Source organism: Pundamilia nyererei, unplaced genomic scaffold (genome assembly GCF_000239375.1).
Source record: "Pundamilia nyererei isolate P.nyererei 1_Seehausen unplaced genomic scaffold, PunNye1.0 scaffold00009, whole genome shotgun sequence".
Taxonomy (NCBI): Eukaryota; Metazoa; Chordata; class Actinopteri; order Cichliformes; family Cichlidae; genus Pundamilia; species Pundamilia nyererei.
This window is the reverse complement of record NW_005187410.1, coordinates 6,808,428-6,827,908: the sequence shown is the minus strand read 5'-3', so window position 1 is coordinate 6,827,908 and position 19,481 is coordinate 6,808,428. Positions and strand designations below refer to the sequence as shown.

The 19,481-nt window shown below is 39.7% G+C and overlaps 1 protein-coding gene across 1 annotated transcript; it reads right to left on the bottom strand.

The window, feature by feature from the left end:
• Positions 1-4,941: 4,941 nt before the first annotated feature.
• chaf1b (chromatin assembly factor 1, subunit B) lies at positions 4,942-18,077 on the bottom strand. Its single transcript, XM_005723606.1, has 14 exons — positions 18,014-18,077; positions 17,497-17,652; positions 15,435-15,567; positions 15,162-15,282; positions 14,886-14,989; positions 14,703-14,799; positions 12,975-13,059; positions 12,571-12,664; positions 12,396-12,465; positions 12,214-12,305; positions 11,958-12,117; positions 10,185-10,721; positions 7,640-7,728; positions 4,942-5,559 (listed from the first exon to the last, which is right to left on the bottom strand). The coding sequence occupies exons 2-14, from the start codon at positions 17,620-17,622 to the stop codon at positions 5,465-5,467; spliced, it is 1,803 nt and encodes a 600-aa protein (XP_005723663.1). The 5' UTR covers positions 17,623-17,652; positions 18,014-18,077; the 3' UTR covers positions 4,942-5,464.
• Between the last annotated feature and the right edge of the window lie 1,404 nt (positions 18,078-19,481).

Here is a 19,481-nt window from a genome sequence, read left to right as displayed (position 1 = left end):
CAATGTGTACTCCAAGGTATTTATAGTCCTCCACAATGTCAACACTGACCCCCTGGATTGAAACAGGGGTCAAGTGTTTCCTGGTCTTCCTGAAGTCCACTATCAAGGATTATATCAAGGATTTTGCATTAAATGTTTAGGAATTTTTATACACGTTTTTATGTTTATTTTCAGAGGCCCAAATGGACAAAATAGTAAAGCTTTAAATATAATGATTGTTTTTAATACTTGGATGAAAATAATTTGGAATCACCCTTATGAAGTCTAGAATCATCACCGAATGGTATAAGTTTCTTTTCATCAGATGCTCTGCCTTCAGTTTAGTCTACAGTACCGGTAACTAGAAATCATGCTCAGATGATTGGTTTGGTCATTGAACAATATGTCCTTTCTTTTACTTTGCTTTGGGTCTTTATCCATTAGCACTGTGAAGCATTTTTCAGTCAGTTTTGCAAAACATGGCTGAATCTGAGCACAGAGTACAGCCCAGTACACTTCAGAATTCACCCTGGCACTTCTATCAGCAGTGACATAATGAGTAAGAACTGCTGACCTGGTTCCACTGACCACTATACACACCCATACCATAGCACTTTCTCACCACACTCCATACATTTCTCTTCTCGTCAATCTGGTACAGTCTAATCTTGCTGACATCTGTCTAAAGATTTTTTTCCAGCACTCTTTTATATGTTTCTGACAAAGCCTAAACCTAAACTCTCTGTATTTCCATTCATGAAGGCGTCTCTTGATTGTCGACCTTGACAGTGGTATGCCTGAATCCTTGAGAGTCTTCTCGACTTGATTAGATGTTGTGAAAAAATTTTTTCCATTCCAGCGAACACATTTTTTTCATTCCACACTTTAGTTCTCTTCTGTGGTATTCCAGGACATTTGGTGCTGCTAAGTTAGCCAGTACATTCCTCCTGTTGATTTGGCCACCCCTAAAGGTTTTGCTGTCTCTTCGATAGGTTTATTTTGTTTGTTTAGCCTAATGATGGCCTCCCTCATATGCACTGACATTCCTTTGGGCCTCATGATTAGAATTACAGAGAAAAAAATCAACTTCAGATATTAAATCTTCATTTGGCATGAAATTAATGATGGAGCAGCAAGTGTTCAACTACTTTTCAGCCTCTGAAAATGGGAGACTGTGTATAAAAACGACTTTATGAAAACCTCTTGAATTAAAGCTAAGCTAAGCTGTAAAGTCTGCACTTCAGTCATATGTTGACTGGTTGAGTGCAAAGCCAGTGTGGTGGTGTAAAGAAGCAAATCTACAAAAAAAATCTCTTCATCCAACAAATTATGGATCTGACTGTAAAAATCTGAAATGATGATTAATAATGCTACAGCAATCTGGAAACAAAAGTACATCCTATGGAAATTGGTTTTTTTGTTATTTGACTTGGTTCAAGCTCATATTTTAACCACTTTTATCCACAGCAATGCTTGAAGCCTTGGTTGCTTTTTTACTTTGGGTCATTATCCATTTGCACTGTGAAGTATTTTCCAATCAGTTTTGCAAAATGTGGTTGAATCTGAGCACAAAGTATAGCCTTGTAGACACAATTGCTTTAAAATAGTGTCTACACAACGTATAATACACTTTATCACAACCACAGGGTTTTTTTTTGTAATATTTAAAAAAGTAATTGGCCTCTAATTCAGTAGAAATGATGTCTTGTATAGTTGCCCATCACTCTCTGACATAGGCTTACTGGAAATTTTGGCCACTCTTTAATTCACAGTTTCTTCAGTTGCAAAATGTTTGAGGGTTTTCCTGGATGGACGCGCTGCCTTGTTCAAATTCAACCACAACATTTCATTGTGTTCCAGTCCATATTCCTCAGTTTCCTCTATAAGTCATAGCTTGGTGTATTTGTAAGTGTGTTTAGGTTCATCATTCTGTTAAAAAGCCCACTTGTGGTTCAACCTCAAGTTTCACACAAAGGATTTAACGTGTTCTTTCAGATCATTTCACTGTGAGCTGCCCAGTCGTCAAGGCAGGCAAACAAACCACATCTCCAACATCATCCTTCACAGTCGGCATGTGGCCCGCCTGAAACACTGTCTTTGGTCTGCGCCTGTCATGTCTACTTCTACTCTGGCGAGACGTCTTTGTCCACAGCACATGACTCCACAAAGACATGTCTTTGCTTATATTTTGACAATTTGTAGTTTTGCACTGAGGTTTTACAGACAGAAAATGTTTATTCCAATCATTCAGGTAAAATTTGTACAATATGCCCTCTGGACCCAGTGGAGGTGGTGAGTGACAGGAGAATGGTGGCTAAGCTGTCATCCCTGTTGGACAACATCTCCCACCCCATGCAGCAGACTGTGACAGCACTGAGCAGCTCCTTCAGTGGGAGACTGCGGCACCCACGGTGTGGGACGGAGAGATTTCGCAGGTCTTTCCTCCCCACTGCTGTCAGACTCCATAATAAAAACTTTAACTGATCAAACACACACATCCACACATATGCAATAATACTAAGTGCAATAATCCTTTCTGTCATCGTTGTATTTTTACTCAGTTGTATATAGCATTTGTATTTGTATTCTATTTTTATCTTATTGTATATTTATTTTATTTTATTCCACTGTATATAGTATTTTATTTATTCTATCCTGTACAGTTGTGTACTGTATTTATTCTTATTGTATCCTAATTTTTGCCTCATAACTTTTGCACTGTCCACTTCCTGCTGTGACAAAACAAATTTCCCACGTGTGGGACTAATAAAGGTTATCTTATCTTATCTTATCTTATCTTATCTTATCTTATCTTATCTTATCTTATCTTATCTTATCTTATCTTATCTCCGATTATAGAGCCATGCACTGTGAAAACCAGCAGTTGCAAAAATGACCTGCAGATTCCAGTGTTACATTTTGGCTCTTGACATGTTTTGCAGTCTGCTGCTGGGTGGATCTTTCCACAGGTTTGGGTCCCACTTGGCAGTAGTTAGAATTTAAGCCACTTGTTGATGATTTTCTTTACAATGTGCTGCTATTAGCATTACAGGTAAATCTTTAACAAGTACACACAAATTCCACGTTGTCACATACTGTACTCTTTTGTCATTACTCTTTTTGATAAAGACAATCAACCTATTACTGTTACTTTCAATATGGTTGTCAACTTTGGTAAAAAGGCATATTTTTTAAAAACAAAAATAACTAGACTTATTTATAAATTATCTTGGTGTTAAATTCTGAATGTTTGATTGTCTCGATCATGACCTTAAAAGTCAGAAATTACTATGAAGCTTTTTTATAATGCATATACACTTTAAAAAAAGCTGTCAACATGAGTGCAACATGTCTTGGGTGTTTTAGCCAAATCTCCTGGATGAACTGACCCTCTTTTCTTACCCACTTCTCACGGATCAAAGAAGCTTGATGTTCATGCTGGTTCGGGATTTAAAATGATGCCTACTATTCAGAAGACCGGCGGTTGAGTCCTTAACTATTTTTCCAATCTGTGTTTCTACAAGTGTCTTTGGGCAAGATCCTTAATGCTTAATTGCCCCAGATGTGTTCATGAAAATAAGTCTATTCATGACTAAACTGGGTGAAGAGAGAACATGGAGAAGATGTTAAGTTGACTGGATGGAAAAGCTACACTGACAAAGGATGTTGTGAAGGACGACATGTGACAGGGGGATGCTAAAGACAGGGTGAGACGGAGGGAGGTGATCCGCTGTGGCGACCCCTAAGGGAGCAAGAATAAGGAGGACGTCACATTACTGCTGGGAAACTCAGCTTGTGGTTCGGTGTTGGCTAACTAGCTTGTTATTTAGATTAGTTACGTATAAGCTTATACATTAATCAGATTCTTGGCAGGATGGTGGTGCAGTGTTAGCACAGTTCTTCAAGAAAAGTTTGAACCTTCTCATCCAAAGTTCAAAGACATGCGTGTCAGGTTAATTGGTAATTCTGAAGCATTTGTAGGTGTGCATATAAATCAGTGAGTGTCTCTGTGTGGTAGCTTTTCCAGCTACCACCCTGCCTCCCCTAGGCTAATGGTTAAAAAATGTATGGATGGGTGGATGGTTAGACAGCTGCACGAATTGACAGGGTGTTCCGGCATTGGATAACTGAGCCAAGGGTAAAGGGATTCATGCATGTAAGTAAAAAACATTGAGACACAGGACCACAGGAGCAACATGTCTTCTCACTATGAGATATATGATTCACAAAATATGGCTAACTTCAAAGACCTTTTGTTATTCATATACTGTCATAATAAATATGTTAATGCGCTTATCTGGTGTTTTACATTAGAAATGAAGACAAAAAGAGTAAAGTTGTAAACTGACTTCCCTGCTACCAAAAACATAAAACTCCAGAGTAAAACCTCTGAAAATGAACCAGTGGTTCTGCAGTAAAACTGCTTCCTAAAAGGGAAACAATGGCTATAATAGAACATCTGGAATTTTCCAAGTGTGCAATGGGATTTTTTGAATGGATGGCACTAGAGAGACAAACACAAATTTTGGTGCTTCCGTCTACTTTTCAAAGATTGTTGCACTGAAGTACAGCATCATTAATTAATTTAATAGAGCTTGAAGATGATTGTGGGTGAATTTGTAAAGACTGTTGCTTTAGGGTAATGAATGAAGAATTGTTTTTATAACTCAAAAGGTTTATTACTGACAGCACTGATAATGCACAATTTAGACCATGGCAATTTATATCAGTAAACTGACATGTTAACATGAAGGGCACAATAGAAATAACAAATATGGTTAAAATGTTATTAGCAATGCAAAGAAAGGGAGATTAACGTTACAATTTGTTTTTAAAATGTAACTGCCTGCCTTCAAATCACTTTGACCTCACTTCTGTCAGGTAATTAATTACTATTAGGTAAATATTCTTTTTAATTATTTATTATTTAGATACCATGTGATAAACCACCAGAACTTGCACTTTATATCAAACATCTTTTATTAGACAATAAGAAAATGCAAATGCTTAACAACAGAAGTCACCCTATTCAACCAAAGTCTTCAGCATGCTATATAAACTCAAAGCTCACACAAAGTCAAAACCCTTCAAGTGCTTGTTATTGTCTTCTACAGGTTTTCAACAGTTTTCTCTTCACAATCATGTTCTGGAGAAGTGAAACAACTTGACTCAAGCTTTTAAATTTCACACAACACAAATATAATACAATTAACTCATTACTTGTTTATCGTATGATACAAAACACCTTTAAAAAAAAGAATAAAGGACATAAACTGCAATACAGTCTGCTTTATAACTGAGTACATAAAGTGAAATGTAAAGCTCCAGTCGCTAAGATCAATATGACGCAAAGGCAATGCTATTGCACACAACACTGTGAATTCATGTGGAGCCTCAGTGCTCTTTTGCTGATGCGTCTTCAACTTCCATTCTGCTTTATGTACTCTAGTCTTATTTTACAGCACCACACTTTTCTCAGTTTATACTACTCCTTGGTGACGCTGGTCTTTTCTTGGGTGGTCTTGGGTCGTTTAGATTCTGGAGGCTGGCACACTGGATCAGTGGGAGGAGAAGGACGATCTGGTGAAATAAAAAGAAGGTTACACGTCATAGCCTGTTTCTGTGTGATCTTCTGCTGCGTGTACAGTCATGCGAAAAGCAACATTTCCCCAGTCCTGTGAAAAAATGTAAGCCCACCTTTACTGTTTGCATAGCAATTAAGAGGCTAAGTAGTAGCCAGGTAATTCCAATCAAATGTACTAAATCATTTTTCAGCAAGTGTGAGCACAAGTTCTAGCAGTTTGCTGGTCTGGAGGATTCAGATATGTGTTAACGCAATGTCACAATCTTCCTCGTGCCGCAGCAAATTCAACTCAAGGTCAGATTGTGCAATGCTCAACAGCTACGTCTTAGACTCATGACAATGCAATTAAAAAAGACTGATTTGGAATGAAACAATGAAAATGAGCCTCTTCTCTCTAAAAAGAACATGATACCTAAAGTTTGATGTTTGGTGAAAACACAGCATATCAGCGTAAACACCTTGTGCAAACTGTGAACCACAGTGTTCGAGGGGTAATGATTTGGGCTTCTTTGGCACCCCCATGCAGGGCTCGCAAAATCGCTAGCCCGACGTCCCGGGGCTATATGATGGCAGGGCTAGCGATTTTGCCAGCCCTGCCATGATCTGCTACTAGAAAGCAGGACTTCGGCATTAATTCTGGGTTTTCTGCACTGCATGATGTTTTGGGGGGGTTTTGTACATTAAACACCATCAGGGCTGAAGGTGCAAGGATAAACAAAAATACGCTGAGAAATAATCTGAACGTTAATTAATGAAATACTCAATTATGAGCTCATCAGATTCTCCCATGTCTTAATGATAGAGCTGTGAAATTTAAATAACTGTTTAGGGCTCTATAGCACATCATGGTCACCATGGAAACGCGAACCCCATTTGCGACTAAAAACAGACCTGCAATACAAATGCATTTAGGATCGGCGTGTGAATAAAAAGTTTGACATTAAGCACACGCACACTGATACCACAACAGCAGCAGAGATGATGATGATGGCCCAGTTTCATGTGGAGCTAGAGTCTGTTTACACACCGCAAAGAGCAAAGAGGTGAAGCTTCCTTTGAATACTTATTATTGCTCGTTAATAAAAGAAACGCTTCAGTGGAAGATCTATGTCATAATTTACGCCTTCCACGCCAATCAAATGGCGTCGACCTAACGTGTAGGCACATTACTTGGGAGGTTACCTGGAAGGTTACAGTGCAGAGTTAAGTACATTCTGTTTCATGCATATAACCTTTTCATATTTTTCTAAAATTATAGTTCGTTGTAAAAGCAGCCATTTAGCTGACAGCAAAATAATCAGTGTGACTGATCATAACAGCATCAAATGTGAGGCCTTGTGTCTCACATCTAAAGCTTGGCTAAAAGGCTTCGTGCAAAAGGACAAAGATCCTAAGCACAGCTCAAAGGTCCAGTCAATCGTAACTAACTGCATGACTTTAAGAGAGATATGCATAAATAAATTCCTGAAAACTTCAGTGAACCGAAGCAACATTATAAAGAAGAATGGGCTAAAATGTATCAAACAGACCAAAAGTTTAGCACTGAAGAATTAATATAGCCCTTTCAGGTTTGCTTACTTTGATGTTCACTCCCAAACAAAGTGGCTCACCTAATCAAACTATGCTGCTGGCTTGTTTGCAACCTGTCTGACTGCTTTTGTTTCCTGCTTCTTTGAATGCATCTGTAGCTGTGTCATAGTCAGAGATGTCAGTAAACAATTTAAGCTACAAAAAGACTCAAGGTGAAATAGATCTTCAAAAATATATATATATGTTCTAAGCTCTAGTACAAATCCATAACTTGCTACAAGCTTGCTATAAGAGCGTGTACATAAAGAGGTAATCCAAGTTGGAATTACTCAAATATGGTACTGTAATAAAGGCACAATAACATACACTGATTTAAACATAGGATAAGACAAGTTGTTGCTACTATCACTCAGTCTAGGGAGGGCCACAACAATCCCTGGGCTCTTGCCACCTAATAATTGTAAGCATCTCACTCGACTCTCCATTATAAAAGTTGATTATCGTGGAAAGTTCAGCATTAAAAAAGACGGCGAAAACCTTACTAACCGTGTTTGGCCTTTTCCGTGGAGGAGAGAGGGCTGAAAAGTGAGCCAACAGCTGGAGACCGGGGTGCAAGGGGAGTCAAAGATACTCTCCTGCAAACAAAGAGAAAAAAGTAGCAATGCTGAAAAGACCTCAAAGCAACACAACACAACGTGTATTTATCGTCTTTTGTTTTGTTGTTGCCCAACAGTGAAAATTAGTCAAACGTTCCAAGTTACAGATGTGAAAAAGGGGGTACGCAAAAGCATGCACAGGCCTGCTATTGTCTGCCAGCAGTCTGACAGAGTGATTATTATTTTGTAGTCAGTGGGGGGTCCAACGAATCCCTCATACCAGACAGGGCTTTGTTCACACTGCAGGTGCTGGGCACATATTAACCGACAAAAACCTCACACGGCAAATAGAGCTATTTATATTTCTCTTAACTTATTCAAAAGAAGGCATATTATACACTATAAAGAGCACAGTGTTTTCTTACTTTTCACACTCTGAAAACTCAAACTGCATTCAAGGGGGCTAGGAGGGTAGATGTAGTCAATACGAGTCCGGTCAAAGATTTGAATAGATCATATATTTCCATAAATTAGCATACGCTGTAGTTTAGGGCAAACTGCACTCTTCACACGCGCCACGCTGCATCTAAAAAGAAGCTTTAATACTCACAGTGAAGCTTTAAGGCTGCTGCTGCACAAACAACACTTATTATCTCTACATTACATGCTTAATGAATAATTCCACTGTGTTTCTAGATCACTCGAGTGGGTTTCAGCAAGTTTCCCTTTCCTGTAAAATATATTTGAATAATATTCAAAATTGGAGACGCTCATCCTCATAACAGATTTTTAGACACAACTCCTAATAAACTGTGGAACATGGATTTGAAAGATGCTTTTGTTTAAAACTTTACTGTAAAAAACAAAACAAAAACATCCACAAATTATATGTACAAGCATATAAGTTCTTTCTTTAAGGAGGTGTTTTTTGATTTCCTTTTTTCCCCACATACACTTGTGGGACACTTCATTAGGTACACATTGCTAGGACCAACTTGTGCTTTCAGAAAAGGCCTGATACGTGATAGAAGTCACACAGCTGCTGCAGATTTATCAATCATCCGTTCCACCACATACCAAAGGTGCTCAGATCAAACTAAGATCTGTGGACTCTGAAGGCCATTTGAGTAAACTCATGTCAAGTTCAAGAAATTAGTTTGAAAGGATGTGAGCTTTGTGACATGGTGCGTTGTCCTGCTGAAAGCAGCCAATTAGAAGTCACTGTGGTCACAACAGAATGGGCATGGTTAGCATCAGTACTAACCAGGTAGGCTGCAGCATATAAACAATGCTCAGTTGCTCTTAAGGGCCCAAATATGCCAAGAATACAGGCCTCCACATGATTACACCACAAACACCACCTTGAACCAATGATAAAAGACAGGAATGATCGGTGCTTCCATGTTGTTTACAGCAAACAATCCATCCAAATGACTCAAGGCAATGTTTTACCAAACTTCCATTGCTGAATTTTGATCAGCCTGTGTGACCTGTAGCCTCAGTTTCCTGTTCTTAGCAGACAGCAGTGGCACCTGGTGTGGTTTTCTGCTACTGTAGCCCATCCACGTAAGATTCAAGGTGTTGTGTATTCAGAGATGCTTGTCTTGATACCTTGTTTGCACAGAGCTTCTATTTGAGTTACTGTTGCCTTCCATTCAACTTGAAGTAAGCTGGTCATTCTCCACTCATCTCTGACATCAACAAGGCAAATTTCACCCAGTTGTTGTGCAGGAAAATCTCAACAGATCAGCAGTTTCTGAAATACTCAAACCAGCCCATTTGACACAACGACGCCATGTTAAAGACCACTTGAATCCTCTTTCCTCCCCATTCTTATGCTTGGTTTGAGCTTTAGCTGTCACTCTCTTGACTGTGTCTACATGTATAAAAGCAGCAGTTATAAAGTGTCTGTTTATACTAATACCAATATGTACAAGGCTTCCTGAGAGCCTCAGGGAATACACTGTTGTAAACTCTGTTTCAGACTGTTTTTTTCTACTTTTGAAACTGTATGATGTCATAGATAACCTTAGTAGTAGATAACCTTAATCCGGTAAAATCAGGCACACGGTTCTGTTTTCACAAAAACTTCTGTTTGTAAGAGGCAGACAGAGGAAAGGTGTCTAAGGACAAACGAGCTAAAACAGCTTGTTTCAGACAAATATGGCTTATTGTGAACTGTGAATAATAATGAAAACCTATTGTCAAAGAGACCAAGTGGAGCTAGAAATGAGTACAATACTTTCCCTTTAAGCAAATTTTTTTTAAATAAAATAACTATTAAACTTTTATGTTTTTGAAAGTTGAGGGTGTGAAGCACTTTCTTTTTTTAAAGACTGAATGAAACAGCTTTGAATTTCTGTTGGCAGCTACACGAGAAAACAACTTGCATACAAAAGAAATAAAAACATACCCGTACTAAGTACATCATTATTTACCCGTTTTACTTTCTGCCACCCTGACAGAATCCCAAAGACAGCTGCTCTAATATTTACCTTGGAGTGGGCCCTTTTGATGTGGCAGCACTCTTAGGTGTTGCGGGCCCAGGAGTATTGGCACTGTTGAGGACTTTTGGTGTGGATGGAGAGAGGGGGGTTACGCGTGGTTGGGGAGTGGAAGGGGCGCTTGTGCTCCCAGATTTTGAGGACTGAGGTGCTGCAGAGGCCGTGGCTTTAGGAGTAGTGGGCTTTCCCCATCCCTCAAGGGTGTTGAGGGTGATCCTGCGGGGCTGAGGTTTGGAGTTGGCACGAGGGGTGCTCTTCTTCTCCTCTGGGGAGGTTAGAGAGGGGGCGTCTTTGCCCTGGTTAACTTGGGATGTGGCAGGTGGGGCTGGGGGTGACGGCTGGGATATAGGAGATGAGCCTTTGGCCAATGATGCCTTCTTGCCTTTTTTCTCAACACCACTGCTTGGGACAAAGACCTCCAGGGTGGGCGGCTCTTTCAGTGGAGTGCCCAGCTCCCCAGGAGAGAATGACAGGAAGGAGCAGTAACCGTCTGTGGAGGACACAGCCAGGAAGGAACCATCACGGGACCTGCAAGGGATAAAGTCTGCTTAATGGTAAAACATTTACAGTTTACCATCCCCCTCTCTATTTCATGGGCATAAATCCACACATAAAATATCATTATCAGACTAAGGAATGCTCACAAAGTTACAAGCTTTCAGGTTATTAAATGTAAGACTGACTGTAAGAAATTATTATTATAAGTTCGATCATGTCTTTAGCAACAAATTAACTGATAACTTCATGTTATTTAGAGCTTATGCTGGACTCTAAGTTCAGGCTAAACTGGGTAGTTTGCAGTATTGTGCTGCAGTGGATGAACTGTTTGGTCACTGATAATTTAGCCCATAGATAGCAGCAGAGATGCAGCAAAGGTGGTGGGAGAAGTATAACTTTAAGGAGAAAAATCTTTCAAAATCTTGTTTGTCCATCACATTTGACTAGATATTGATGCACTGAATGTTTTTTCTTTACTCAACTTTCACTCATCAACACGTATAAAACTCTGGCTCCTGTTTCTTCCTGTTAAAAGAGTTTTTCCTTCCTACTGTACCTTACAATATAAAGCATCTTCAGGCAAATAACTGAATAACAGGAGTTATTTGAGCCAGTCATGTTCTTTAGTAACACTCGCCAAATTCCACCTTTATGCTAGCTATATTCTGGCTGAGCAATACATGGCTTATGTATCTGATTGAAGCCTGTCGACAAAGCAAGCACATCTACTGGAGCTCATAAGACAAATTAGGCGCATTTCATTTTAAGGCAAATGTTTCACATGGCATCGCTACTCTTTAACCCCTATCTATATTGGCTTCCAAGAGGTGAAAGCTTTCCCTTTATCACGGTGACAAATAAAGGTCTTTTATTCCAATTGCTGCAGCCATCATATAAAAGATGAATTTGGCCTATTACTAGCTGTCCCCTGCTTCTGTCTTCCTCTCTTTTGCTGATTTCTGTGGTTTTGATGGCAATGCCATGAAGTTTTGTACTTTATAACCTCAAAGTGTGTGTTCTGTGAGTACAGATTATCTGCTTTTATGTATTGCTGTGTTGTTTTGTATTTTTAAGACAAAATATTCCTTTAAGAAAATCAGGCTTCACTCAAAACAAGTGAATAATATACAGATTTGGCTGTTTTTAACAAATAAGTAAATACATATTACTTTTTTGTGTGCACATTATCATATCTTCCTGTCATCTTTTGCTTTTGAAAAGTTAAATACAGATACCTGTGCTAAAACGGCTAAAAAGAAAGTTTACCATGTGAGATCACTGAGTGTGTGGTAGTGGATGTTGGACACAAGGCCAAATGGAAGTTTCTGCTGCGTGTCATACAACAGGATTGAATCCTCAGAGGCCACGGCAAACACCATACGGTACGGCAGCTGGAATACGTTGGGAAGAGCCTGGACAGTACCGTCTGTAGGGAAGAAATGGGAATGGGAGTGACACGAAGAACACAACACAAGAAAAGAAAACTAGTCCGAAATAATCAGTCTTGCTTGAATGTCCTTGCCTTCTCCTTTTTTTGTCCTCAGTTCAAAGTAGACAGGGCAGCAGCGCACAGCCAGTGTAGCCTTAGATGGGCACGGCAAGTGAGCAACAGGCCTATAAAACACACAGAAAGATATTTATATACACAGATTATTAACAGACTCTGAATAGGGTGTAAATACAATAACAGGCCACAAAAGATACCTCTTTAGACCCTTCCTGGAAAAGATGTAGGTGGTATTCATGATGTTTTCTCCTATCTCCACGCATCCAGCTGAGGTTTCAAAGAAGCAGACAACAGCGAGGCGAAATTAGAAAAAAAAATGCTGCACTGTTAGAACACGAGATTTCACCAGTAAAAAGCATGCTTTGTGTTTACCGGGAGCAAGCAGGAATGACCCGTCTGGTGTGAATGAGAGACGGCGAAAGAAAGACCTCATGCTGTCATCGTGGAACATCCTGTACTGCTTCACCTGAAAAGGCAACAGTTCTAACTCGCTCTGGACAGTTTGGTAGAGCATTTAATTTCTTATATTTGGTTTTATAAACTTAAGGTTAAGAGAATAACACAAGCAGGAAAAACCTCAAAACACCTTTTGCAAAGTTAAGAGAGGTATTGTGGCTCATGCAACTATCAGCTTGGATGAAACACAGATTTCTCAGAATTTCAGATTTATGAGAGACCAGACTGGTGCTAATAAAAATGATTGGAAAAAAGTAACTGAGACATTAGAACCACCTTTAAGACATTGAAGAGAGTTTGTAAAAAGAAGCACGACTGACCTCTCCTTCTGCAAGCGGCCCAGAGCTCATTTTACTGATACTGAAGGCCTTCTTCTTGGTGTGAGTGCTGTACACACGAAGCACCCTGAATGGGAGGAGAAACAAAAATATTCCGAGCATCAGCGTGCTGACACATCAATGCCAGTGCCTACACGACATCAAATACAATCATTTAATAAGGAACAATACTACACTCATTGCCCACTTTGTTAGTTATACCTGTTCAGTTGTTTGGTAATGGAAAGATCTAACCAGCCAATCACATGACAGCACCTCAGTGCATTTAGAAAAGAAGAAGCTGTCAAGACAACCTGCTGAAGTGAAAACTGAGCTTCATAATAGCGAATAAAGTTGATTTAAGGGACTGATAGGAAGGCAAAAGAAACTTAAATAGCCACTTATTACACCTAAGGTAAGCAGAAGAGCATCTCTGAATCCCTCAACCACTGAAGCAGATGGGCTCCAGCAGCAGCAGAACACACAGTGTCACTTCACTCTGCTAAGAACTGGAAACTGAGGCTAAAATCCTCACAGGTTCACCAAAAGTGGACAATAGAAGACTGGGAAAAATGTTGTGTGGTCTGATGAGTATCAATTTGTGCTGCAAATGACAGGGTCAGACTTTGGTGTAAACAAACCTGCCTTGCATCAATAGCTCAGGCTGATAGAGGGGTTAAGGTGTGGGGGATATTTTCTTGGCACACTTTGGGCTCGTTAGTACCAGCTGAACATCGTTTAAATGCTATAGCCTACCTGACTATTGTTGCTGACCATGTCCACGGCTTTATGGGCACAGTGTACCCAACAGGATAACGTGTCATGTCACAAAGCTCAAGTAATCTAAAACTGGTTTTCTGATGAAGTCACTGAGTTCACTGTACTCAAACAGCCTCCACAGTCACCATATCCCAATCTAATAGAGCGCCATTACGATGTAGAGGAAAAGAAGATTCACAAAAATGGTGTGCAGCCGACAAATCTGCAGCAACTGTGTGCTCACATCATGTCAATAGCTGAGGAATGTTTTAGGCACCTTCTTGAATCTAAGGCTACGTCCACACGTACCCGGGTATTTTTGAAAACGCAGATTTTTCTATGCGTTTCCACCTTTCGTCCACACGTAAACGGCGTTTTCGGTCACTGAAAACGAAGATTTTTTAAAAACTCCGGCCAGGGTGGATATTTTGAAAACTCCGTTTTTGCATTTAGTGTGGACTAGAAAAACGGAGAAAACGCAGCTCAAAGGTGTGCGCATTTTTTGACGTCACACTGTGCGCCACGTTATTGTTTCGGTGAAATGAATTTCTACAATACTGTTAATTCTCCTCTCTGCAGTGTTTAAATGCTTACATATACACACAGTTACTGTCCCTCCACACATACCACGCGGTTCTGCTTCTATGCCCCAGCTTTGTTTACTTTTTCCCGCCGAGGCTTCTAGACTTCTGATTGGCCAACATTTCTGCACGGTTAGGAATCTAGCGCCACCTGCTGCTTTGGCATGTTCATAGCAGCGTTTTCCTTCATTTCTGCGTTTACGTGTGGACGGGATTATTTTTTAAAACTAAAACGGAAAATCTCCGTTTTCAAAAATACCCGTGTACGTGTGGACGTAGCCTCAGTGATGTAGAATTAAAGCAGTTCTGGTGTTAAAAGAGGATCCACCAGGTGACTTAGTAATGTGTCCCTAATAAAGTCACCAGTGAGTATAATCCATGTTTGAATCACCTATCACAGCTGAGAGTGGCAATATATTGTCCTTGGGGATCCCAGGTAACCCCCTGCACGTAGCTCTTGTGGTCATTCAAGATAGAAAGCTTCTGTCCTAAAAACACAAACAACAAAATAGACAGAAAGTCAAAAATAACACCAGATAAAAGCATCACAGATAAAATGTATGCACCCACAAACCTTTATTGATGTCCCACATGATAGCTGTGTTATCAACAGATCCAGACACCATGAAGTTTCCATCACGTGTCCAGCAGATGTCATACACATCCTCTATGTGCCCTCTGGAAAGAAATCAGATGATAGCAAACTCCTTTCTATAACCACATCTCATGAGCATTATAGTTATAAGAGCTTCAACAACCAGAGTGCCAGACAAAGTAATTAAACACCATTTATGACTGAGTCTCACTTCGTTGACCTTAGCAAACATTAGCACTTGCTGTTCTAGCGTACCTAAGCGTTTTGACCACAGTCCAGCTCTCCTTGTTTAGCTGAGCATCCTCATCCTCCTGAAACACAGATGCCTGCTCGAGCTCCTTGGAGTCGTTGAGCTTCCACAGCAGAATTATTGCATCTACATCAAAATGTTAAAAGGCCTCTATTATTGTTTCTTAAAAAAACATGTTTCGTTTTGAGAACAAAAACAACAGTTGCTTTTAAATAGAAACACGCATGTTTGCAATGGAGAAAAGGCTGAGAAGCGTCTGTCTACTACGTGGAACATACCATCTCCTCCTGAAGCAAGCAGCTCTCCGTTGGGGCTAAAGCGCACTACATTGACAGCTTTTGTATGTCTAGCCAGATTAGACAGAAACTCTACCACCGCCTTCCCGTCTGGACCAGCATCCACCCGCCACAGCTGCAAAAACATCATTAGGAAAAGAGATCATTAAAAATTCTCGGTAAATTGTCCGTGCAACATACAGCTCTTCACAAACAATACTCTGTCCACAGATTAATTTTAGTAGGATAAAGGTTATAAAAAAGGGTAAATGTATTAAAAATCTTAATACTTAAATAACTGCTATTAGGTGGATCATCCCTTTAAGGATGTCACGTGCCTTGATAATTTAAAACCTTGCTGTACGCAAACATGAAAACATCGCATTGCTTGATGACTTAGAGACTGTCACCAGTGTCTGAGAAGGAAAAAACAAAAACAGGACTACTTTTGACTGCTCTGTTAGTCACAAGGGGCCACCACAGTGAGTAGTTCTCCTTATCTGATTTGGCAAAGAGTGTTATACAGGATGCCTTTCCTGATGCAACCCTCCCAGGGATTTGTGCCTCCTCCAGATCTCAGACTTGTTGTGTTAACCAGTATCCTATGGGCCTTAAGAGAGGCATTCTCTAAGGGCTAAAGCGGGCCTGAAAAAGTCTCTGTAAACAAAAGGTCAATAATCACCCTGACAAATGCACAGTGAAACACTTGTACAGTTGTGGCTTGAAGTCTACATACACTCTGGTCCTTCAAAATCCAAGAAACTCTGTGAAGATCTAAGAAGGAGAATTGTCGATGTAGATTGTAGGATTCTGCCTGAGAAAGATGCCCCTGCTCCAAAACTGACACCTTTAAGTTTGACTGAAATGCCCACGTGAACGAGGGCCTTCTGGAGAAGAATTATGGTGAGGTAATGGTGAGGTTTTCACACCCAAGAACACTGTACTAACTTTAAGCACGGTTGTGGCAGCATCATGCTCCAGGGCTGTTTTGTAAGTGGTGCTGGTAGATTTCACAAAGTGGATGATGTAGTAAAAGATTCTTATTCTGTTTCCTGTTTTCCTCATTCTCCCTCACATGACCGCAATTTACCTCGTTTCCACTCTTGACTTTCTCAACACTGATTGGTTCTTGATTTTCTTTGTGCCTTAAATAAACTCACCTGGCATACATTGTATAAGGACTGCACTCCCTTTCACTCACTCTTTTCACTCCCACATAGGGCGGCGGCTGAGGTCAGTTTGATTTGTTCTTCTGAGTTTAAACATTTATGTTCAAGTTAATGATTTAAAGTCCAACCTTGTTTTCTCTTTTAGAGTTTAGTAGTCCATGTGTGTCTTCCTTTAAGTTAAAGTGAAATAAACCAGGACATAAGGAAAATCAATGATTAGGGTGTTTTCTTTGCATTCTGACCAGATTAAACCCATGGTGATAAACTTTACCTTACCTTTGAACCTCCTACCTAACAGATGGAATCTTATAGGAGAATTACCACCAAATTATTCAACTTCACCTCAAATCAGCAGTAAAATGATACCAAACACACATCCATAACTGGTTTTAGAAAGGAAAAAGCAAGCAAGCATTAAATTTTAAATTCATACTTGTGTACTAGATTCTTATTTTTCTTAAGTCATTAAAGATGTACGCTGTACAATCATTTCACCCCGGAAAAAGAAAAGTCAGAAGGAATCACTAAAAGCCCAAAATGACCATGACATTCATGATGAGTATATGGAAGATTATAATTACAACTGTACTCTGTCTACCTGCACTGGGACTGTTCAGAAAGTTAACAAAAAAAATTTCTCCATATTATCTCTGTTTCTGTGTCCTTATTCTTAAGGTAAGTGTTTTTATGACCAATTAATGAAGAAAAAACAACTGATGGGTACAAATATCTGCGTCTTCTACATCCGTGAGACTCGCTTCTTCCTGCTGCATTTATAGACTAAATCACTGTTTTTTTTTCTTCTTTATTTCACATTTTATTTAATTAAAAACAAAATAAAAATCGTGGACCTCTTACGGGGTTAACCTGATGTTCTGACCGCTGTCTCCACTCACCCTGACTGTGGTGTCCACTCCAGCTGTGGCCAGTCGATGAATGCGTCCATCTGAGCTGTGCTGAAAGTCCAGACTGTACACTGGCTCCTTGTTGTGCCATGCTATCTCACACGTTACCACCTTCATTTCTTTTCAATTTTTATATTCGGCACCGACCTCAAGGGATAAAAACACGGTAAATTCACCACCTAGATCGTTTTCAATCAACTCATATGAACGCATTAGTTAGCAAAACGTACAACAATGGACTCTGAAATACGGATTAGAGAAAACAGTTTGATAAAGCCGCTCATTTGGCTGCACTAACATATAGCGCACAGCTGGCTAACACGTTAGCAGTTAAACTGGCAGGTTAGCTGGACTGGTTTACGGCTAAACACAGTGGACATCATTCCTATTCATGAACATTTGTGTTAAGTTACTGTTAGCTAAGGAGCGTGCCCGTTATAAATGCAGACGAATTACAAATGCTTATTAATCTGAACGAAGATAACTGGAAGTACATGACAGTATTTACCTTCTCTGTTGTCCTGCTCAGTCAGAATTGGTAAATTCCCGCGTTCCAGACTCTCAAAACTTCCGGTCTGCCGTGATTGGACAAAAACACGGAAAGGGCGGGGACAATTGATAGTCTTGACTTTTTGTTTTTTTCCTGACGTAATCCGCAAAGATCTTTGGCCATCCCCTCATTTCTTCATATATTTACTATGTAATAAACACCAGACATGGCGACTTAGTGAAGCGTGCAAACATACGTTGATATACAGAATAAAATTTAAAAAAAAAAAGGGGGGGGGGGAGACTAATCAATTACTGATAGTATAGCATTGTGTGTTTTTCCTACTCAGGTATGTTTTTACTGAATTGACCGTGAATTTGGGACCATTGCCATCATGAAAGTGGATGAAAATCTAATGGTAGTCGTCTCTGTTCATAATTCCATCAGTATTGATGTTGTCAATCTCCAGTACCACTTACCGAAATGCAGCCCTAAACTATGACAGTCTCCACAGTGTTTTACAGGTAATTTTAAACACTCAGTGTTTTTAAGCCTCGCCTTTTGTTTTTACCTTCACTTGGCCAGTTTCCTAAAATGGTTTAGGCACACAAAGCACAGCATGCTGAAATATGACAAGTTCTCTAGTTCATAAAAATACTATGTTCTAGTACTCTGTTCTAGGATGCCCTCTGGACCCAGTGGAGGTGGTGAGTGACAGGAGAATGGCGGCTAAGCTGTCATCCCTGTTGGACAACATCTCCCACCCCATGCAAGAGACTCTGACAGCACTGAGCAGCTCCTTCAGTGGGAGACTGCGGCACCCACGGTGTGGGACGGAGAGATTTCGCAGGTCTTTCCTCCCCACTGCTGTCAGACTCCACAACAAAGACTTTTGCAGCTGATCAAACCCTCACACGTGCAATAAGACTGCTATATGTGCAATTCTTGTACAATTCTTCTTCTGAAGAAGTTGTACTTTTGTATTTTCTTACTCAGTTGTATACAGCATTTGTATTTCTATTTTATTCTATTGTATATATTATTCTATTGTATTGTATTGTATATAGTATTTTATTGCATTCCAGTGTTTTCTAATTTCTTCTACATAACTTTTCACTTTTGCTGTAACAAAACAAATTTCCCACCTGTGGGACTAATAAAGGTCATCTTATCTTATCTTATGCTATGGCTGTCAAACTGTTATCATTGGGATGTTTCAAAGATTTAACTGAAGAAATGGGAAGAGATGCTTTTGTGACAGGGTGCTGGTAATAAACTGCCTGAAGATAAAATCTAAAGTTGTTTCTTTGCTAAGTTTTCCATTATCTGTAGAAACAACACTGGTTGAATTTGGTAAAAAAAAAAAAAAAAAGGTCCATTTTTTTATTATCTTTGAATGATTCAAAGGTCTGTAAGCGGCTTAATAAAAATTAATTTGTAAATAGTGAGATACAAGTACTAGAAAAACAGACAATGTTCAAAGAAA

Bases quoted from the DNA above. Each gene is read 5' to 3' on its own strand.
- chaf1b (XM_005723606.1), bottom strand. From the start codon at position 17,622: ATGAAGGTGGTAACGTGTGAGATAGCATGGCACAACAAGGAGCCAGTG. The intron at 13,060-14,702 runs GTGATTCAAACA...CCTCCCATTCAG, and splicing joins GCCACTCTCAGCTGTGATAG to GGTGCTTCGTGTGTACAGCA. The intron at 12,306-12,395 runs GTATCTTTTGTG...TGTGTTTTATAG, and splicing joins TCCAGGAAGGGTCTAAAGAG to GCCTGTTGCTCACTTGCCGT.